The 20,886-nt window shown below is 35.5% G+C and overlaps 1 protein-coding gene across 1 annotated transcript in view; it reads right to left on the reverse strand.

The window, feature by feature from the left end:
* Positions 1–1,929: 1,929 nt before the first annotated feature.
* CYLC2 (cylicin 2) overlaps positions 1,930–20,886 on the reverse strand; it is a 44,245-nt gene continuing 25,288 nt past the window's right edge. Inside the window, exons 2-7 of the mRNA XM_062206722.1 lie at positions 16,349–16,442; positions 6,560–6,600; positions 4,920–5,041; positions 2,790–3,027; positions 2,359–2,726; positions 1,930–2,238 (exon numbers count right to left, since the gene is read on the reverse strand). Of these exons, the coding sequence (XP_062062706.1) occupies positions 1,930–2,238; positions 2,359–2,726; positions 2,790–3,027; positions 4,920–5,041; positions 6,560–6,600; positions 16,349–16,442 (1,172 nt within the window). The remainder of the gene's footprint in view (positions 2,239–2,358; positions 2,727–2,789; positions 3,028–4,919; positions 5,042–6,559; positions 6,601–16,348; positions 16,443–20,886) is intronic.

Here is a 20,886-nt window from a genome sequence, read left to right on the forward strand (position 1 = left end):
GGGGTACACACACACACACACACAATAGTACCATTACATATGACCACAAGAATACGCTTGGTCATTTCACTAGAATAATAAAAGTAGAAACTCAATTGTTCTCTTAATATACATTCTAAAATCTAATTTTTTAGTCCCCAAAATAAATTTTTATGGGTCCTTTATAGAGGAAAAATAATACTTTTAGTGTTCTCTAAATCTTCAGAAGGATATCAACGTTTTAAGAAAATTTTTTTTAAAAACTGCATATACAATTTTTCCCATAAGTAAATGGGAGAACAAGGTAGTAACCGGAGGTGAGAGAGAAAACAGAGGCAGGTTTTGACACTCTCTGCTGGTATAACTGATCAGGATAAAACAGGTGGTTTCACCTGGCAGACCATAAGTTAACCACAGTCACTGATCCTTGCTTGTTTATGCACAAAGCAAAGGAGCCAATGCTCAATAATCAGTCAAAGCCACTACACCTAACTGTATGCATTCTTTTAATAGTATGTGGAATAGAAGCTCCTTTCTTTAGTGCCAGTGATCTTTATCTTGAATCCAGAGTTTATACTGGAAATGATAAAGGTGAAGGAAAATTAGTAATTTCTGGAATAATGTTGAGTTTATCTTACAGAGAATGTTTTAAGTTAGAAGTGAATGAATTGCCAGTAGCTGGGAAGTTTAATGATGTTTTATTTTACTTTCTATTGTGTTTTATTTTTCTTCACATTATTGACTTGTGTGTCAAAACAGACTTCAATATATTGAGTTATAAAAATTTGAAGCTAAAGATTTCCATATCTAAATAATAAAATGTATATATTCTTTTATACTCTGTGAAATTCTGGTTATTTTGGGTTACTTTAATATTTATCAATTTAGCAAAAATGTTCCTTCATAAGTATTATTTAAGTTTGATCTTGTTAGTAATTTATGCAAGAAAAGAATTTGGCTACTGTTGTCTACATGAATTTGGAACTGAGTGGAGAAGTATGGACTTTTGATGATTATTATAATGATTATATAACATAACATCATATTACCATAATTTGTTTGTATGATAAATAGCTGTACTTTCCTTAAACTTTTTGTTGAAATTTTTTTAAAAATTTCATTTATTTATTGAGTTTTCCATCTTCTTCAAATATTTCTGATAAAGAGAAAATGCAAACTTGATAAAATTTTAGTAAAAAAGCAAATCTGCAAAATTATGGATCTATTTTAAAAACAGTGTCAGTTTAGCCCTTTAAATTGGTTCAACTATTTTGAATTTAATTTGGATTAAAATAAAATAAACTTACCAAGTGTTTTCATTTGTCTTGCAGGTAGAATTTTCAAAAACTGTGCACATAGGATTGTTTAAATTTCAGGGATGGAGGTATTGACTCACAAGGTAGTAATGGCATTTTAGTTTGATGAGGAATGTTTAATTCATATTTACTTCAAAGCAATTTTCTGAAAATTATTTGATTTCTTTTTGTGCCACCTCTAGTTCTTAATTGAAACATATGGATGCAGCTTGAGATTTTGTTTGAATTTCATAGATACAGTATATCCCTTCTCAGATATTTTCTGAAAAACCTTATATTGATTTTTTTTTATTTTTGCATCCAGAGATTTGGTGTCATTATCTTCTACACCATTGCTTGATTAGTCTTAGTTTAGCCTTTCTAGGAATTTTTGTTGCATATTTCATATCCCCAAAGGTAGCCTAAGTGCCTTCAAAGTCTTCAATGAACTCCCTTAATATATCTTAACATCTTTCTCATGTTTTATGTATCTTGTCCTGAGTCCTCCTTGTATTCTTCTTTGTTGTCCTTTAAAAATGATTTGACTAATTTCTTGAACCTTCTTTTTTCACTGTTGCTTTTGGTTTTAAATGCTAAACTCTATTGTTGATTATGATTTTGAATTGTTCCTTCAGTTTGCATCCTTATCTAAGACCTATTTGGGTTTCTTGGTATCTTTCTTCCCCCCCTTCTTTGCATCCTTCTTTGCGTCTCCAGCATCTTTCTTTGCCCCTTTCTTGTCATCCTTTGGTTCGCCCTCTGCCTCTCCAGGCTTCTTTTCATCCTTCTTGTCCTTTTTACTGTCTTTCTTCTTTGCATCTTTCTTTGTGTCTTTCTTGGCGTCCTTTGCTTCATCACCTTTCTTTGATTCCTTATCTTTCTTTTCACCAGGTTTTTCAGCTTCTGAATCTGTGGGTGCGTCTTTGCCCTTCTTGGTCTCTTTTTTACTTTTTTTGGCATCTCTCTTTAGACCTCCTTTTTCATCCTCAGACTCTGTTGCTGAATCCTTGCCTTTCTTGGGCTCCTTTTTACTTTTTTTGTCATCTTTCTTTGCCTCTGGCTTTTCCCCTTCAGACTCTGTGGCTGATTCCTTGCCTTTCTTTGAATCCTTTTTACCTTTTTTGTCATCTTTCTTTGCCTCTGGCTTTTCCCCTTCAGACTCTGTGGCTGAATCTTTGCCTTTCTTTGAATCCTTTTTACCTTTTTTGTCATCTTTCTTTGAACCTGGCTTTTCCCCTTCAGATTCTGTGGCTGAATCCTTGCCTTTCTTTGAATCCTTTTTACCTTTTTTGTCATCTTTCTTTGCCTCTGGCTTTTCCCCTTCAGACTCTGTGGCTGAATCTTTGCCTTTCTTTGAATCCTTTTTACCTTTTTTGTCATCTTTCTTTGAACCTGGCTTTTCCCCTTCAGATTCTGTGGCTGAACCCTTGTCCTTCTTTGAATCTTTTTTACCTTTTTTTGTTTCATCTTTAGCATCTTTAGCTGCACCTTTTTCTTTCTTTGCATCTGGCTTACCTTTTAATTCTGGTTCTGAATCTGATTTTTCCTTCTCTGCTTTCTTGTCATCTTTTTCTTTCTTACCTACTTCTGGGGATGAAGGTTTTTCCCCAGCACCCTTTGGGGAAGGAGTTGGTTTGGGTGGAGGCTTCCTCCGAGCAGCTAAATAATCAGATGGTCTTTCAGAAATTCTCATTAAAGAACGGTGCATCCATAATGGTTGTTTACGACTTCTTAATTTTTCTTCATTAATTACCTGAAATATTGGTTAGAAAATGATGGACAAGTTTTAAATAAGTCTATATTAACACATACCAAATATATTCTAATTTCAATACCTTATATTTTGATAAATATTTAGTAAATTATAGATTTCATATTTTATTATGTTCTTAGTGTGATAATTTTTAGATATATGTATTTATTCAAAAGCAGGGTGGCAGAGAGAGAGGAAAAGATAGAAAGAGAGAGCCAGCACTGAGGCGTAGTGGGTAGGACTACTGCCTGCAGTGCCGGCATCCCACATGGGCACCAGTTCGAGTCCCAGCTACTCTACTTCCCATCCAGCTCTGTGCTATGGCCTGGGAAAGCAGTAGAAGATGGCCCAAGTCCTTGGGTCCCTGCACCTGTGTGGGAGATCTGGAAGAGGTTCCTGGCTCCTTGCTTCGGATCGGCGCAGCCCTGGGTGTTGTGGCCAATTAGGGAGTGAACCAGCGGGTGGAAGACCTCTCTCTCTCCCTCTCTCTCTTTCTGTCTGTCTCTCCTTATCTCTGTGTGTAACTCTAACTTTCTAATAAATACATAAATCTTTAAAAAAATAAGAGAGAGAGAGAGGGAGAGAATATTCTATCCACTGCCATTTTTCCTAAATGCTGGTAATGATGAGGGTTGGTCCAGGGCAAAACCAAGAGTCTATAATTCCAACTGTACTTAAAGGAAAAACCTAAAATTCCTCATAATACTTAGCAGGATATCAATTATCATTAGATCAGTAACTGAAATAATAGGATGTATGACATTCATTACATGCTATGATGCCTTTTGTTTTAAACTCCTAACCAAAGATTTGCAAAAGTACATGATACAAAGAGCTACTTTGAAGAATTATTAAACAATAGAAAAATAAATCACGGAAAGGAGTGAAGGAACACTGATCAGTATTGATGGGATTTATTTCCTAAAATAAATAAGAGTTGATGAGAGGATTATTTTGTGAAAAAAATTTTAAAAAAAATTACTATTATTATTTTTGAAAGGCAGAATTACAAAGGGAGAGAGGAAGAGACAGACAGAGAAGATCTTCCATCCACTGGTTTACTCTCAAATCGCTGCCAAGGCCGGGACTGGGCCAGGAGAAAACCAGGAGCCTCAGACTTCTTCCTGGTCTCCCACTTGGGTGGCAGGGACATGGACACATGGGCCATCTTCCACTGATTTCTCTGGCACATTAGCAGGGAGCTGGATCTGAAGTGGAACAGCTAAGTCTTGAACTGGCATATGGTGGCATCACAGGCTATTGCTTTACCCCTACAACGCTGGCCACAGAAACATTTCTTTAAACATTTTCCATTTCATGGCAGTTCCAGAAGTGTTGGGAAACATCTATTTTCTAATTCTTAGAATTTAAGAAAATTAAAAGGAACAGATGAAGCATTGAAATCTCATCAAGTTTTAAAGTAAATCTGACTCTAATGAATGGGACTGTTCCTACTGGGGAACATTTCCTTAGTGAAACCATAACATTAGGATTTTTGAGTTTCTCTGTTCCTTGAACACCTTTTCTATAATGTGGAGTTGCCTAACAGTCAATTCGAAATATTGGGTGGGGGCATCAATTGTATCAAAAGATATTCAAGTAATATATCTACTTTCCCCACATTAGAATTTGGATTATTTTCAACAGTGCTGTCAAATAATGGCATCTATCAGCAATGTATAAACATGATTTCCTTTACTTCAGTTAAATTTAATTCACATGTAAAATTCAGTGCCTCAGTTGCACTAGCCTCTTTTCAAATGTGATTTCCACCATCCCAGAAATTTTGTCAGTCAGTTCTGATCTATAACACATATAACTAGACATAATAATCTAATCTCTAACAAGTAATTTCTTATTACTAATAATTATATAATTTTTTAAATACTAACAGGAGCTGTGTTGTCTCGTAGTTGGGAAGGTTTTGATCTTCTTTTTGTTCCTGGTCGCTGTGGTTTGGGAAATGCCAGGGAGAAGTGTTGCTGATTCCATGATTTTTTGCTTAATTCACTGACTAAAATAAAAAACATAAAATATATAATTTGGGGAAGTTAGAAATGCATCAGAAATGAGTTACAGTACAATACATATCATGTAAATAAACAAATTATTAAAATTATGGCTTTATTCATTTAGTAATATTTGAAATTCTATTATCAATATGAGAAAAATGTTGATTTTTCTATCTTAACCAGTTTTACACATAACTATATGTTATGAAATAAATGGAAAGAAACAGTATTACCACTTCATTTTAAATCTTTATATTTGTGATATTGTGAGTCTTTCCTTCTATTGAGAGAAGAAAATGCATTAATACTTCTGTAACCCCAATGTACTTAGTCCAATGTCTAACATAAAATACTCAGTTTCTTGGTAATAAATCGGAGTACTAAAGCTTTAAATCAACACCCCACAGTCCTTGTCAGTAGTCATTTTCCAAGTTACAAGAGTAAGTGCAATATATTCAACAACTGCATTATTATATGTGACATATTTAAAGAAGATAGACAAGTTACTCAGAAATTATAACAGAAATGATAGAGGATATTTAAGTTACCATGAGGACAGTGAGATATCTCATCACTGTATTTGAACATTTGCAGTGCCAGTTTATGTAAGAGAAAACAGAACTTTTCCTGTGAGTTCCCTAGAAACAGTATCAGAATAACTGGGGAAAAGAGAATGAAAGTCATTTTTAAGCTCTATCTAAGTGGGAAAACACCTAATTTTGGAAGTCTTTCAAAATTAAGTACATTTGTACATTTCCCTCATCCAGTAATGAGATTTTTGGCCAGTTATAAGATGGAAACAGTCTATCAGGAATGTAGTAGAAGAGATTCCTGACATTAGTGAGAAGTTATTTATCTAATTTCTATGTTGATTTTCAACTATAAGATTATATAATTCTGGGGCCGGTACTGTGGCATTGGGTAAAGCTGCTGCCTGCAGTTCCAGCATCCATATAGGTGCCAGTTCAAGTCCTGGCTGCTCCACTTCTGATCCAATTCTCTGCTAATGGCCTGAGAAGGCAGTAGAAGATGGCCCAAGTCCTTGGGCCCCTGTACCCGTGTCTGAGACCTGGTAGAAGCTCCAGGCTCCTGGCTTTGGATCAGCCCAGCTCCAGCAATTGTGGCCATTTGGGGAATGAACCAATGGATGGAATACTCTCTCTCTCTCTCTCTCTCTTTCTCTCTCTCTCCCCCCCGCCTCTCTATAACTCTGCCTTTCAAATACATAAATAAATCTTAAAAAAACATTATCTAATATTGTGATTACTAAAATGTTATTGTATTTATTTTTATAAGGTTGAACATATTTGCTTAATATTTCTTTCATTAAAAAAATGAAATATATTTATAAGATGTCCACTGAGCCCCTGAGATGATTCCTTGGAGAATAAATGTTGATTATTAATTATATTTCATGGCAGGTTTTTTTTTTTGCTTTACACTCTGTATGGAGAATCATAATCACTTGTCCATAAAATTAATCATGTAAATTTTATTATAAATATCAAAGTTTTTCTTACCTGGAATATAATTATCATATGTTCCAAAGTTTATTTTTTGGCTATAAAATAAAAGGGAGATGTTTTAGTCAACTTATACAAAATGAAGCTATGTAGTAATCATTATACATAAGTACTCACCATCAAAAACTCTATGTAACCAATTTGCCTTATCAGAAATGCATGTCTTAATATTTCTACATATGTATTTCTATCTCCATTGGCCACTTTTCACATTTTAATATGAAAACCTAAAATAATGTAATAAATAGATTTAATGTAATAAACCTAGCAATGTAATGTTTAACATACAAAAACATATCTTAGTTATGTTTTCCAATTCATGCTCCAAGCTCTCCTGAAAATGACATTAAATCAAAATATCACTTTACAAATACTATGGTAAATAAAGTAGGTTTTCAATATATTCTAAAAACGTCACCAAGCCTAATCTTTAAATGGCATACCCAGGTACCTTTGAGTGTGTATGTGTCTGTGCATTGTAAGTATTGATGTGGAATGTCATTTTTTTTTATTTGAAGGAAAATCTGAGAGATGGAATTGTGTTATAAGTTATTTTCCATTCATAAGTTCTCATTTTATTATATGAACATGCTTACTCCCATGGTATGTAGTTTTATGATCTTCTTAAAATGTGTAGTGGAAATCAATAGTAAAATCTGTTAGAGAATTATTATTCTATATTGTTCCATAGACATAGACTCTGTTGATTATGAATTAATTTGAAACTTTCAAATACATACACACAAAACATACTTAAGTAATGTTTTACTATTTTGAGAGTTCACAAAATTAATAATTCAGTACATAAAATATAGAATTTTGATACATGATTAAAGAATGAAATTGTCAACATGCAACTTGGAACATTATTGTAACTCCATAAAATTTGATTTGAGTAAAATATAGAATAAATTCACCAGTAAGTTATGTAGCAAGGGTTTTCTTAAATGACTACATACAACAAATTTACTCATCTTGCTCAACCTGAATCTCTAAACTTGGATCCAAGTAAAGTACATACATATACTACTGAGGAAATTTTGATGCCCAGCTATCATTATGGATTATTCTATTCCAAATGTTCTGGAAGAGAAAATATATGAAATTCATTACACAATGCTATTAAACTTGATATTTTCAAAATGGTTGACTGGGCATTATCCATTACCTTCCAAGGCATAAACTTTTAAAAAAACATTTATTAATTTATTTGAAAGGCTGGGTGACAGAGAGAGATGAAATGATGGAGAGAGAGATTTTCCTTCTGCTGGTTCACTCCCCAAATTGTTTCAATATATAAGTCTGTGCCAGACTGATGTCAGGAGCCAGGAACTCCATTCTGGTCTCTCACATGGGTGGCAGGGGCCATGTTCTACTGCCTTCCCAGGCAAATCGACAAAGAGCTGGATTGCAAGCCAGGACTTGAGTTGATGCTGGGAGGTTGGATCACAAGTGTTAGCTTAATTTGCTGCTCCACAACACCAGCCCCTATACAGCATATTCTTGATCATCCACGAATTGAATTAGAAATCAGTAATAAATTTTCTACATAAATATTTTTAAAAAGCAGCTTCCTCCAAAGAGGCAATCCTCAAACAGAAATCACAATGCAAACTTATAAAAACATAAACTGCACATTAGACAATACATTAAGGACAGATCCCACAGGGGATGTAAGTACACAGTGACTCCTGTTGCTGACTTAACAATTTGACACTCCTGTTCATGGCGTCAGTAATCTCCCTAGGCTCTAGTCATGAGTTGCCAGGGCTATGGAAGCCTTTAGAGTTCGCTGACTTTGATATTGTTCCGATAGGGTCACAGTCAAAGTGGAAGTTCTCTCCTCCCTTCAGAGAAAGGTACCTCCTTCTTTGATGGCCCCGTTCTTTCCACTGGGATCTCACTCACAGAGATCTTTCATTTAGGTCTTCTTCTTGTTTTCTTTTCCGTGGTATCTTGGCTTTCCATGCCTACAATACTCTCATGGGCTCTTCAGGCAGATCCGAATGCCTTAAGGGCTGATTCTGAGGCCGGAGTGTTGTTTAGGACATCTGCCATTCTATGAGTCTGCTGTGTATCCCCCTTCCCATGTTGGATCTTTCTCTCCTTTTTTGATTCTATCAGTTAGTATTAGCAGACACTTGTCTTGTTTGTGTGATCCCTTTGATTTTTAGACCTGTCTAAGCCATCGAATGTGAACTGAAATTGATCCCTTGGACTAGCAAGGTGGCATTGGTACATGCCACCTTGATGGGATTGTATTGGAATCCCCTGGCACATTTCTAACTCCTTCATTTGGGGCAAGACTGATTGTGCATGTCCCAAACTGTGCATCTCCTCCCTCTCTTTTTCCACTCTTAATTTTAGCAGGGATCACTTTTCAGTTTATTGTCTAATGTGCAGTGATGCTATAACTAGTACTGAAACAGTATTTTTACACTTTGTGTTTCTGCGTGGGTACAAACTGATGAGATCTTTACTAATTACATACTGAATCGATCTTCTGTATATAAAGATAATTGGAAATGAAAAAAAAAAACCTGGTGTTAAATTGGAAATGGCATAGAAAATTAATTAATTTAAAAATATATATATTATGCAGGATCTCTGTCTTTAATGTGCTGTACACCCTTATTTAATGCTATAACTAGTACTCCAACAGTATTTTTTTTTCTTTTCTTTTCACTTTGTGTTACTATATGGGGGGCAAACTGTTGAAACCGTTACCTAATATATACTAAACTGATCTTTTGTATACAAAGAGAATTGAAAATGAATCATGATGTGATAGGAAGGGGAGAGGGAGCGGGAGGGGGGAGGGTTGTGGGTGGGAGGAAAGTTTTGGGAGGGGGAAGCCATTGTAACCCATAAGCTATACTTTGGAAATTTATATTCATTAAATAAAAGTTTAATAAAAAAAATAAAAAAAAACATAAACTGGAAAATAGCATAATATATCACAAATTATCAAATAAGTTGAATGGTAGGAGATAATATATAACTTTAATTGATTATATAACAAAAAAGTTTAAAAAGTTTAAAATCAGTGCTCTAACTCTTTACATTAATAGTTGAAAATTTACGGGGCCAACGCTGTGGCTCATTTGGTTAATCCTCTGCCTGCCGCGCTGGCATCCCATTTGGGTGCCGGGTTCTAGCCCCAGCTGCTCGTCTTCCAGTCCAGCTCTCTGCTGTGGCCTGGGAGGGCAGTGGACGATGGCCCAAGTGCTTGGGCACCTGCACCCGCGTGGGAGACTAGGAAGAGGTACCTGGCTCCTGGCTTCGGATCGGCATAGCTCCAGCCGTAGTGGCTATTTGGGAGGTGAACCAATGGAGCGAAGACCTTTCTCTCTGTCTCTCTCCCTCACTGTCTAACTCTATCTGTCAAATAAATTAAAAAAATAAAAAATAAAAAAATAGTTGAAAAATTTCATGATAAAAGGAGAGGGACAGCTAGTCCAAATCATTTTGTGACCAATGTAAATAGCAACAATCTTATAAGGTCATTACCATAAATGAATATTAAAGGCATCCCTACATGAATGGACAATTAATTCCTTAAAATTTAATACATCTTACTTAAATATATAAAAATGGCCAATATTTCATACCACTTTCCAGACTGCAAGGTTGCTTCAATATAAAATCAACAAATATAGCCACTCCACATGAAAAATTATAGCCATCTGACCATCTTAGTATATGCAGGACAGTTTTTAAGACTTATTTATAACTGAAACTTTCTGAGATAACTAGACACAGAAAACATATTCCTGACATCGATAAAATGTCTAGACAATACTATTGTTAAATCAGACTTAATAGTGGAATATTGACTATTTCCAGTATAAATCAGAATCATGCAAACATATTCTTCTCTACCATTTCTGTTCAATGTTGTATTCCATACTCTCCATTTTATTGCATGAGGCAGTAACATCAAAAAGTAAAAAGAAGAAGTAAAATTATTTTTATTCAAGATAAAATGATTAGAATATTCAGTAAATCAACAAAAAAGAATTTTTAGGGTCACCTAATGAATGTAATATTATTTCTGATACAAGTTCTAATTATGAGTATGAATTAGCTTTTATATATCAGAAACAATGGCAGATGCTAATTCAATAAAATATTATAATTTTCAATAAAAATATAGAAAAAAGAAAACTAAAAATTTTACTTAGAGAAATTAAAGACAAAAAGGAACAAAGCAAAATACATATGTATTTCCACCAAAAGAGAGGTCAATGGACTTAAATGTTTATAGCAACATTACTCGTAACCCCAAAACTAAGATAAACCCAAGAGCTCATCAACAGGAAAATGGATAAACTAAGTGTGATATAACCATGTAATGGAATACTACAAGGAATGAATTACTAAAACGCATAAAGTAGTAGTATGAATGAGTCAGAACCATTAAAATGAAAGAAAAATACAGGGATATAAAAGAAATACTATAGTATTTCTTTATAAGGATTTAAGAATTGGCAGAACTGTCATTATAGGATTGTAATTGAAGAGCCATTTGTTAGGAGAGGCAGAGTGAACTGTCAGCAATATGGCACAACACAAACTTCCGTTGTGGTCATATATCTATATGTTTGTTATGGTTGGTTAAGTTTCAGGTAGTAACAGTGAAATAAACGTTGGTTGTTTGCTGTTTTGCTGAGAATAGTTTATAAGAACTCCAAGTAGCAGAGAACTAAATACCCTAGCCCCCATTCACTGTGCAAATTTTATGTCTTAAGCAATTAAATCAGTTCACCTTTTAGACTAGATAGAATTTTTCATCTTTTCCCCCAAATCTGACTCTGCTGATGAAAGCATTTCTACCTTTTCCTCCCTGGAAATAATAATAATAATCCAAATTCTCTGGATTATCATATATTCGGATTCTAATTTTTTCCTTTTCTTATAAAAAATTTACAAACTGTCTTATACAAAACAGCAAATCGTTAGTGTATCTCTTGATTTTTTTAAATTTTGAACAAATATCTTCATATGAATGTAAATGAATTTCTATTATAAATTAAATCTGACAAGACAAAGATCTAATTTAATCATTAACTTTTACAAGAAAAAGAAATTGTAACAAATAAAAAAAAAAAAGGTTTTTTTCCCACTGTGACTAGTGCTTGCTTTAAGTTCTCTGGACATAGGTAAGGAAATGCAATAGTTTATATCCCATATTAACTAATAAGAAGTGGAATGTAACACCACGAATCTGTCTTCATTTCAGACCCGTCCACCCAATCATTTCAAAATCGTTCTCAGTTTCTGAGTTTTCTGAAGCAAAGGTTTTGCATTGTCAGCAACATGAAATGTAATGCTGTTGCAACTCTAGAAAGAGAAACTAGATTTAGGTTTCCTTAAATAAAAGAGAGTTCTCAATGGAGGAGACATGAATACCTTGGTTTATTTAAGAAAAACATCTACTCCTCCGGCGCCGTGGCTTAACAGGCTAATCCTCCGCCCTGCGGCGCCGGCACACCGGGTTCTAGTCCTGGTTGGGCCGGATTCTATCCTGGTTGCCCCTCTTCCAGGCCAGCTCTCTGCTATGGCCCGGGAAGGCAGTGGAGGATGGCCCAAGTGCTCGGGCCCTGCACCCGCATGGGAGACCAGGAGAAGCGCCTGGCTCCTGGCTTCGGATTGGCACGATGCGCCGGCTGCAGCAGCCATTGGAGGGTGAACCAACGGCAAAAAGGAAGACCTTTCTCTCTGTCTCTCTCTCTCACTATCTACTCTACCTGTCCAAAAAAAAAAAAAAAGAAAAAAGAAAAACATCTACTCCTATATTACCACCAGAAAAATTTTTGAAGGAATATTTAACCTATTTTATATTTTTCTCTTTTAGGATGAAATATTTCTAATTTCAATAGAAAACATAACTGCCTTTACTTATCATTCACTATCTCTGCTTATGTATTCAAAATGTTGAATAAATTATAAACTCAATGGATTTCAACAATGTGTTATCTTCCCTAGTTCCTGTGAATTGTCCACAGATTTTCTGTCTCTGTGAAAAAACCCAGGTATCCTGCCAGCATTTCAAGCTTTTAAAATTCCAAGTCAGCTGTAAGAAAAATAATACCATAGAAATTTCAATGACTAAATCACCTTTATTGTATTTTCTAGAGATCGTTGTATAAAGACAAAAGTCAACTATCCCTGTTTTTGTTTGTTTGTTTGTTTGTTTGTTTGTTTTGTTTTGTTTTTGTCTTGCTGAGGAATGACTCTACATGAGTTAAAATTTTCTAACATTTTTTCTGGATCAGTATTTCTTAGCATGGATTAATTCTGAATTCCTTGTCTAGGGGCATTTTGCAACTGAAGGCCTTTTGATTATCTGTATCATGTGCATGTGTGGGTATATATGCACACTGAACAGGCCAAGTACAATGACATTGGTAATTAGCAACTAAAGACCAGGGAAGCTGCTAAACATACTACAATCTGCATGATGCTGTCAACCTTCCTCTCCCAAGCCCTTCCACTTCCTACTCCAACAAAGAATTATTGAGCCTCAAATGTCAGTATTAGTGACAAGGCTGACAAACCCTCATGCATATCAAGGTTGATGAGCTCTTATTCAGATTAAGGTGAACACCTAGACCAGTATGTTAAGGGTGGATTCTATTTCTTAGGGGGACAAAAATGTAAAATGTATAGCAGATATGAGATTATATTGGAAGTTTAAGTGTTCAGATTTTAGGTGCTCTGTTTGATACCAAATTTTTGAGGCAAACTCTCACTTCCATTTTTTAGGGAATGGGCAGGATTGCTATATCCAGATGATTTTTTCTGTTTCTTTTCAGTAAAATACAATCCTATTATGGCAGCAATCAAATATACAAAGTGGAAAATAATTCAGCATTCACAAATTCAGAGGAAAATGTAAGAGTTAATTCGTATAACCCATAAATGACTTTTTTCTGTGAATTTATTAAATGAGGCATAGGAAACTATGGTGTTCAGATAAACAACAGAAGCATGAGGGCCCTCTGTGGATTTCACAGTGTCCCCAAATAAGATGATTAGATCTAAAATGAAATGACAAAATACCTCAGTCCTAAAATAACACATTTTTAGCTTTAACTATTTGATAGAATGATGTATTTAAAATTTAAAGAATTCAAATTCAGTTTTACTATTCACCTTATATTATTTAGAATTTTTAAATTTCAAAGGACTAAAAAAAATTCTCTTATTCCAATCCAACATTAGAAATGGAAAAACTGGGGACCTGTCTTGTGGCATAGCAGATAAAGCCACCACTATTTCGGTGGCATTCGATATTGGCGCCGGTTTGTATCCTGGCTACCTTATTTCCATTCCAGTTTCCTGGCAATGGCCTGGGAAAAGCAGTGGAAAATGTCCCAAGTTTTTGGACCCCTGCCACCCATGCAGGAGATCTATATGAAGCCCCTGTCTAAGTTTATTTGTGGCTACTGAAGAAGTGAACCAATAGATGGATGATTTCTCTCTCTCTCTCTCTCTCTCTCTCTCTCTCTCTCTCTGTCTCTCTCTCTCTCATTCTGACTTCCAGATAGATAGATAGACAGACAGACAGAGTAAATCTTAAGAAATGGAAGAACTGAGTTGACTAGTACAGTATCAATTGGAATTTAAGGCAAAAGATGAAAATATTTTGTGGAGTATTGAGGTTTGGATGGAGCCAAGTTATTAAGGACAAATAAATTGGGAAGAGGGTAAACTAAGATCAAGGAGGAAAAGTTTCTTTTTCAGCTACAAGCTACATTCATAGAAACATTATGTATAAAACAATGCCTGAGACATTCTCAGAAGAATTAAAATAAATGACAAACAGAATCGAAAATTATGTTCTACTGTTTAGATTCTCTGTATTGAAGGAATTAAGAGTTTCCACGTGGAGCCAGCTTTGTAGCCCAGTGCTAAGGCCACCACTTGTGATGCTGGCTTCCCCTATCAGGACACAGGTTGGAATCTCAGCTGCTCTGCTTCCAATCCAGCTTCCAGCTAATGAACCTGGAAGATGGCCCGAAAACTTGTGTCCCTGCTTCTCATGAGGGAAACCAGGATGGATGGAGTTCCTGGCACTTGACTTCAGCTTGGCCTATACCTGGTTGTTGAGTTCATTTGGGCAGCGAACCAAAGGATGGAAAAATCTTTCACTCTTTCTCTCTTTTCCACCCTCAATCTCTGTCACACTGCCTTTCAAATAAATAAATAAAAAGAGGAATCGTCACTTCAATCCAAGGAAATACAATAATTTGTTGCTAAAGATTTTTGTGTGTGCTTCATTGGCTTATGGAGAGGCCAATTGATTGTTAATTCTATCACACTTTCCTTCTACAGTAAGTAGAGAATTTGGGGAATCCTCTACAATAACACAACATAGAAATAATCAAAAGATCAAAAATGTATTTTTAACCATTTTTCTTCAGAATGCCATGAAATGTTCATAAGCTCAATAATGCTATTGATGTTTATGGTGTTTAAATATCACAAGTTAAGATGTAGTATAATTCTGCCGTTTTTGATGCCAGTACACAGATTACTGTGTAATAGTAATCAAGTCTCTGAGACTTTGATTGTGACAAATACAGACAAACCTTTACTGAAAACTGCCCTTTAAACAAATAATAAAGGTACCAGCATTGTGGCACAGACAGTTAAGCCACCACCTGTAATGCAAGCATCACATGTGGGTGAAGTTTCATTTCCTGGTTGCTCCACTTCAGAGCCATTCCCCAAGTAATGTACCTGGGAAGGCAGTGGAAAATGGCTTTAGTGCTTGGCCCTTGCACCCACATGGAGTACTGGATAAAGCTACTGGCTTCTAGTTTTGGCTCTGCCCGGCCGGAGCCATTGCAGACATTTGGGGAATGAACCAGATGATGAAAGATCTCTCCCCTGTCCCCCAATCTGTGTGTGTGTGTGTGTGTCCCTTTCTCTTAGCTCTGCCTTTCAAATAATAAATAAATCTGTTTTAAAAATGATTTTTTAGAGTAAACTAGATACCTGTGTCTGTGGGAAAGTTATTTTTTTATATTTTAAAGATTTATTTTATGTTAAAGGCAGAGTTGACAGAGAGATTGAGTGAGAGATTGTTCATCCACTGCTTCATTCCTCAAATGGCCACAACAGCTGTAGTTGGGCCAGGCAAAAGCCAGGAGCCCAGAACTCCGTCTAGGTCTTCCACATGGGTGGCAGATGCCCAAGTACTTGGACCATCATCTGCAGCCTTCCTCTTGTGCGTTAGTGAGGATCTCGATCTGAAGAGAAGCAGCAGTAGCATGAACTGGTGCTCTGATATAGTAGAATGCCTGTATATCAGGCAGTGGCTAGACCAGTTGTGCAACAATGCCAACCACTTATTTTCAGGATATATGTTTCACCTTCACTTTAAGAGTAGTCTAAGAATATAACCCAGTCACAATTACGGTTATGTCTCAAAATTACGTCCGTTTACCTTTGTTCCATGCCATCCATAAAAAGATTGACTTACTGAAAAATTTTTCTCTTTAAAAATGTTTAGTTTTAATTTTAAATTAGTTTTTAACAGATATAATATGTTTTTTAGGTTCACTTCTGAGAACATAATGATATTCTCTTCCTTCCTCACTTCTCCTTTTCTTCCCACTTTCTTTCCTCTCTCCCTTTTTTTTTTTTTTTTTTTGGTTTTTGAGATAACATTTTAAATTTACATTACAGTAAAAAGGCTTAATATTTCACACACTAAGCATAAATAAACCACTAGTATATAACTTCTATGTTTTGATAATTTACAGTAGAAAGTACTTTTGCATCTCAGTATTTCTGGAAGGGGTATAATTAGCTTTTGGTTGGTGTTCTTGCAAATGGTCCCTGGGGAGATGAGAGACTCGATTGTTTCCTACCCAAATAAAGAATGATGAACAATTTTGTTTTATATTCCCCAAAATACAATCTGATAAGAAGTGAAACAATACTGACATTTAAGAAGACTCATCTAAAACCTTGTATCTATTTTTCTGAAGTGTATGGATTAGCTAAGTATTAGATCAAAACAACGTATGATATTGCTTGAGAATGCATGTTTGCCCAAATACATTCACTTTTGCTTAGGAATGACATAATAATAAAGAGTAACAAAAATAAAAAATCATGTCTTCACGACAAAGAGAACAAACATCAGGCTACCTAGAATATTTCATTAAGTTTGAAACAAAAAATAATTGACAAGAAGACTTACAATCTTGGTACAGACATTTCCCCCACCTAAGAGTTGCCAAGACTTAAGTACTATAAATTCCAATTAGTGATGTTGAGAAGTGACATCATAAAAGGGAAGGGAACTCTGGGAGTTAAAGGGAAAAAAACAAAAAGAGCATGTTTGTGTGTTATGCTGTCTGAAATTTTGAGGCTAACTTTTATTTCCCCTTTATCACTGGCAAAATTCCCTCATACTGCTAACTAAATTTTAAAAACTGAACTTATTTTAATAAAATACTTGTCTTATCATTTATATAGTTTTTATATGTAAAGACTCATTATAATTTGTAATTAAATGTATATTATCTATTAAGACCTTATAGAATATATGCCAATGACTTGCAGGGTTTTCCCAATGTTCTCTAATAATTTGATGATATCAGCTTATAGATTTAGGTCTACAATCCATTTTGAATGGATTTTTGTGTAAGGTGTGAAGTAGGGGTCTTGCTTCATACTTTTGCATATAGAGATCCAGTTTTCCCCACAGTATTTGTTGAAGAGACTGTGGTCCAGGGATTGATTTTAGCTCCCATCTCAAAGATAAGTTGGTTGTAGAGGCGTGGGTTGATTTCTGGAGTTTCTAATCTGTTCCATTTGTCTACCCATCTGGTGTTGTGCTATTATCAAGCAGTTTTGAGTATAACTGCCCTGTAGTATGTCTTGAAATCTGATATTGTGATGCCTCTGGTTTTGTTTTTGTTGTATAAGATTGCTTTAGTTCTTCAGAGTCTCCTGTGTTTCCATATAAATTTCAGCATCACTTTTTCTAGATCTGAGGAAAATGTCCTCGATATTTTTGTTAGAGTTGCATTGAATCTGTAAATTGCTTTCTGTAGAATGGACATTGTGATGTTTATTCTTCCAATCCATGGACATGGAAGATTTTTTGTAGTTACAAGGAATGGAATAAGTTTCTTGATTTCTTTTTCAAATGATTCACTCTTAGTGTAGCAATGCTGTAGATTTTAAATATTGACTTAATATCCTGAAAATTTGCTGAAATTGTTTCTTAATTCTGAAAAAATTTTTTGATGGAGTCTATCAGGTTTTCTACATATAGGACCATGTCATCAACAAACAGTGATAATCTGACTTCTTCCTTTCAAATTGGATACTTTTTATTTCTTATTCCTTAAGGTGCAGTGATAAGTTGTTTGAAGGCTTTCTGGGATTTTCTGATGTTGTCATTGATTAATACAAAATTCTCCTTTAGTTCTGTTTGTGCTGTATTCAATTGACTTTCATTCATCTCGAGAAATTGTCTAATTTCTTCTTTGATTTCTTCCTTGATTCAATGATTGTTCAGGAGTAAGTTTAACATCTACATAATTGTGTAGTTTGCAAAGTTTTTTAATATTATTGATTTCTATCTATTACATTGTGGTATAAAAAGAAAATCAATATATTTTATATTCTTTTACTTAACTTTTGTGACCTACTATGTGATCTATCCTGAAAAGCATTCCATGTACTTTTGAGTGTAATGTGTTTTCTGCAACTGTTGGATGGAAAATTTTGTTGAAGTCTGTTAGGTTCAATTGATCTAGAATGAAATTTAATCCTGCTGTTTTTTTTGCTGACTTTCTGTCTAGATGATCTATTCATTTCTGAAAGTCAAAATTAAGTTCCTCTACTATTATTGGTTAGGGGGCTATCTCTCCCTTCAAGTCTGTTAAAATTTGCTTTACGTATTTGGGTGATCCAACGTTGGACCACACATATTTAAAACAGCTATTTCCTCTTGCTGTATTGAGACTTTATCACTCTATAATGATCTTGCTGTTCTCTATTTACTGTTTGAAATTTAAAGTCTATTTTATCTGGGAAAAATGCAGCTATTCTCAATTTCTTTGCATACCATTTGCTTCTAAGATCTTATTCCATTATTTCACTTTCAGTCTATATTTGTAATTGTAAGTGAATTTCCCCTCAGTACTGTGTAAGTCTCATACTCCCTCTTGGCCAGTAAGGTTTCTTCTGAGATGTCTACAGTCAGATGAATTGAGAAACATTTATGTGTTATTTGCTTCTTTTCTCTTGCAAGATTTGAGGATCTTCTCTTTATCCTTGGAGAGCTTGACTATAATATGTCTTGGGGTAGAATTGGTTGGTTATCTCACTGATGACCTTGGACCATCTTGTACATGGATAGATATCTTTAACTAGGTGTGGGAAGTTTGATGTCATTGTATCTTAGAATATACATTCTATCTATTTGGCATATTCAAGTTCTTCTTGAATCCCAACAACTTGAATATTTTTCATTTCATGCTGTCCCATATTTCCCATAAGCTTTCTTCATTCCTCTTCATTCCTTCTTTTTTTTTTTTTCTGTATTTTTCCTCCATCTGTGTATTTTTGATATGCTGTCTTTGAGCTCACTGGTTGTTTTTTCTGTTGTTGTTGTTGTTTTTTTTTTTTTTTTTTTTTTTTGACAGGCAGAGTGGACAGTGAGAGAGAGACAGAGAGAAAGGTCTTCCTTTTGCCGTTGGTTCACCCTCCAATGGCCACTATGGTAGGCACGTTGCGGCCGGCGCACCGCGCTGATCCAATGGCAGGAGCCAGGTGCTTCTCCTGGTCTCCCATGGGGTGCAGGGCCCAAGGACTTGGGCCATCCTCCACTGTACTCCCTGGCCACAGCAGGGAGCTGGCCTTGGAAGAGGGGCAACTGGGACAGGATCGGTGCCCCGACCAGGACTAGAACCCGGTGTGCCGGCGCCGCAGGGTGGAGGATTAGCCTAGTGAGCCGCGGCGCCGGCTGTTTCTTCTGTTTGATTCATTTTTCTATTGATGCTTTCTATTACATTTGTAATTTTACTTAGTGTACTTTTCAGCTGAAGGATTTCTGATTGATTTTGCTTCCATCTGTCCATCAAATCTATCAGAATCTTGGATTGTCTGAATTTCATCGAGTTTCCTTTAACAGCTATTTTGATTTTTTTATTAAAAACTTTTTTTAGTTTTAAAATTTAATAAGTTTTTTTTTCTTTTTTTCTTTTTTTTCTTTTTTTTGTATTTTTGACAGGCAGAGTGGATAGTGAGAGAGAGAGGGACAGAGAGAAAGGTCTTCCTTTGCCGTTGGTTCACCCTCCAATGGCCACCGCGGCTGGCGCGCTGCGGCCGGCGCACCGCGCCAATCCGATGGCAGGAGCCAGGTGCTTCTCCTGGTCTCCCATGGGGTGCAGGGCCCAAGTACTTGGGCCATCCTCCACTGCACTCCCTGGCCACAGCAGAGAGCTGGCCTGGAAGAGGGGCAACTGGGACAGAATCCGGTGCCCCGACCGGGACTAGAACCTGGTGTGCCGGCGCCGCTAGGCGGAGGATTAGCCTATTGAGCCGCGGCGCCGGCCCTAATAAGTTTTTCTTAACATTTTGCCACATTCACCTCAAATGTAGACAATACACACATACACTATTTCCTTTTTGAAAATAACGATATTAGCAACACAAAGTAAGGGAGTCATGACAATGATCATAACATGGGGAAAGAAAGGCATATTGTTATTTACAAGGTATAATTCATTGAAGCAATATTTATAAAGATCTATCAAATTATGTGACATCTGCACCATCTTTTCTATTCCATATTGATATCGACTTCCAAAATTAGAGAAAATGTATTATTTTGGAATCTTCATCCAAGCACTTGAAATTTCATTTCCTAGGAGATTGAGCTCTGGGATACTGTGGGTCTGAGTTCTCCTTCCTTGAAAACATTCTGCCCTGATGCCCTAGCCCTTTGGCTTTGTGAATAGACTGGGAATTTGAAAGACGTAGAAAATATCATTAGAGTTATTCTCCCATTTCCTAGATAAATATCTGTCTTTATTCTAAGCATATTCTTCTCTTTTTTAAAAATTTACAACTCTTGATTTATTCCCAAACATGCTTTTTTTATCGTTCACAGTCTAACCCAGATGAAAATTTTCCACATCCTAAAATTAAACTTAAACTTCTGCTTCCCTTTTAATTATAAATTGAATCTTCAATTTATTTTTTTTTTCTTTTCGTAGTTTGCTACAAGCAGTTAAGATAAACCATGCAACATTTTAAACACTTTGCCTATGCATTTCTTCTGCTGA

The sequence above is a fragment of the Lepus europaeus genome, chromosome 12, assembly GCF_033115175.1.
Source record: "Lepus europaeus isolate LE1 chromosome 12, mLepTim1.pri, whole genome shotgun sequence".
NCBI classification, from domain to species: Eukaryota; Metazoa; Chordata; class Mammalia; order Lagomorpha; family Leporidae; genus Lepus; species Lepus europaeus.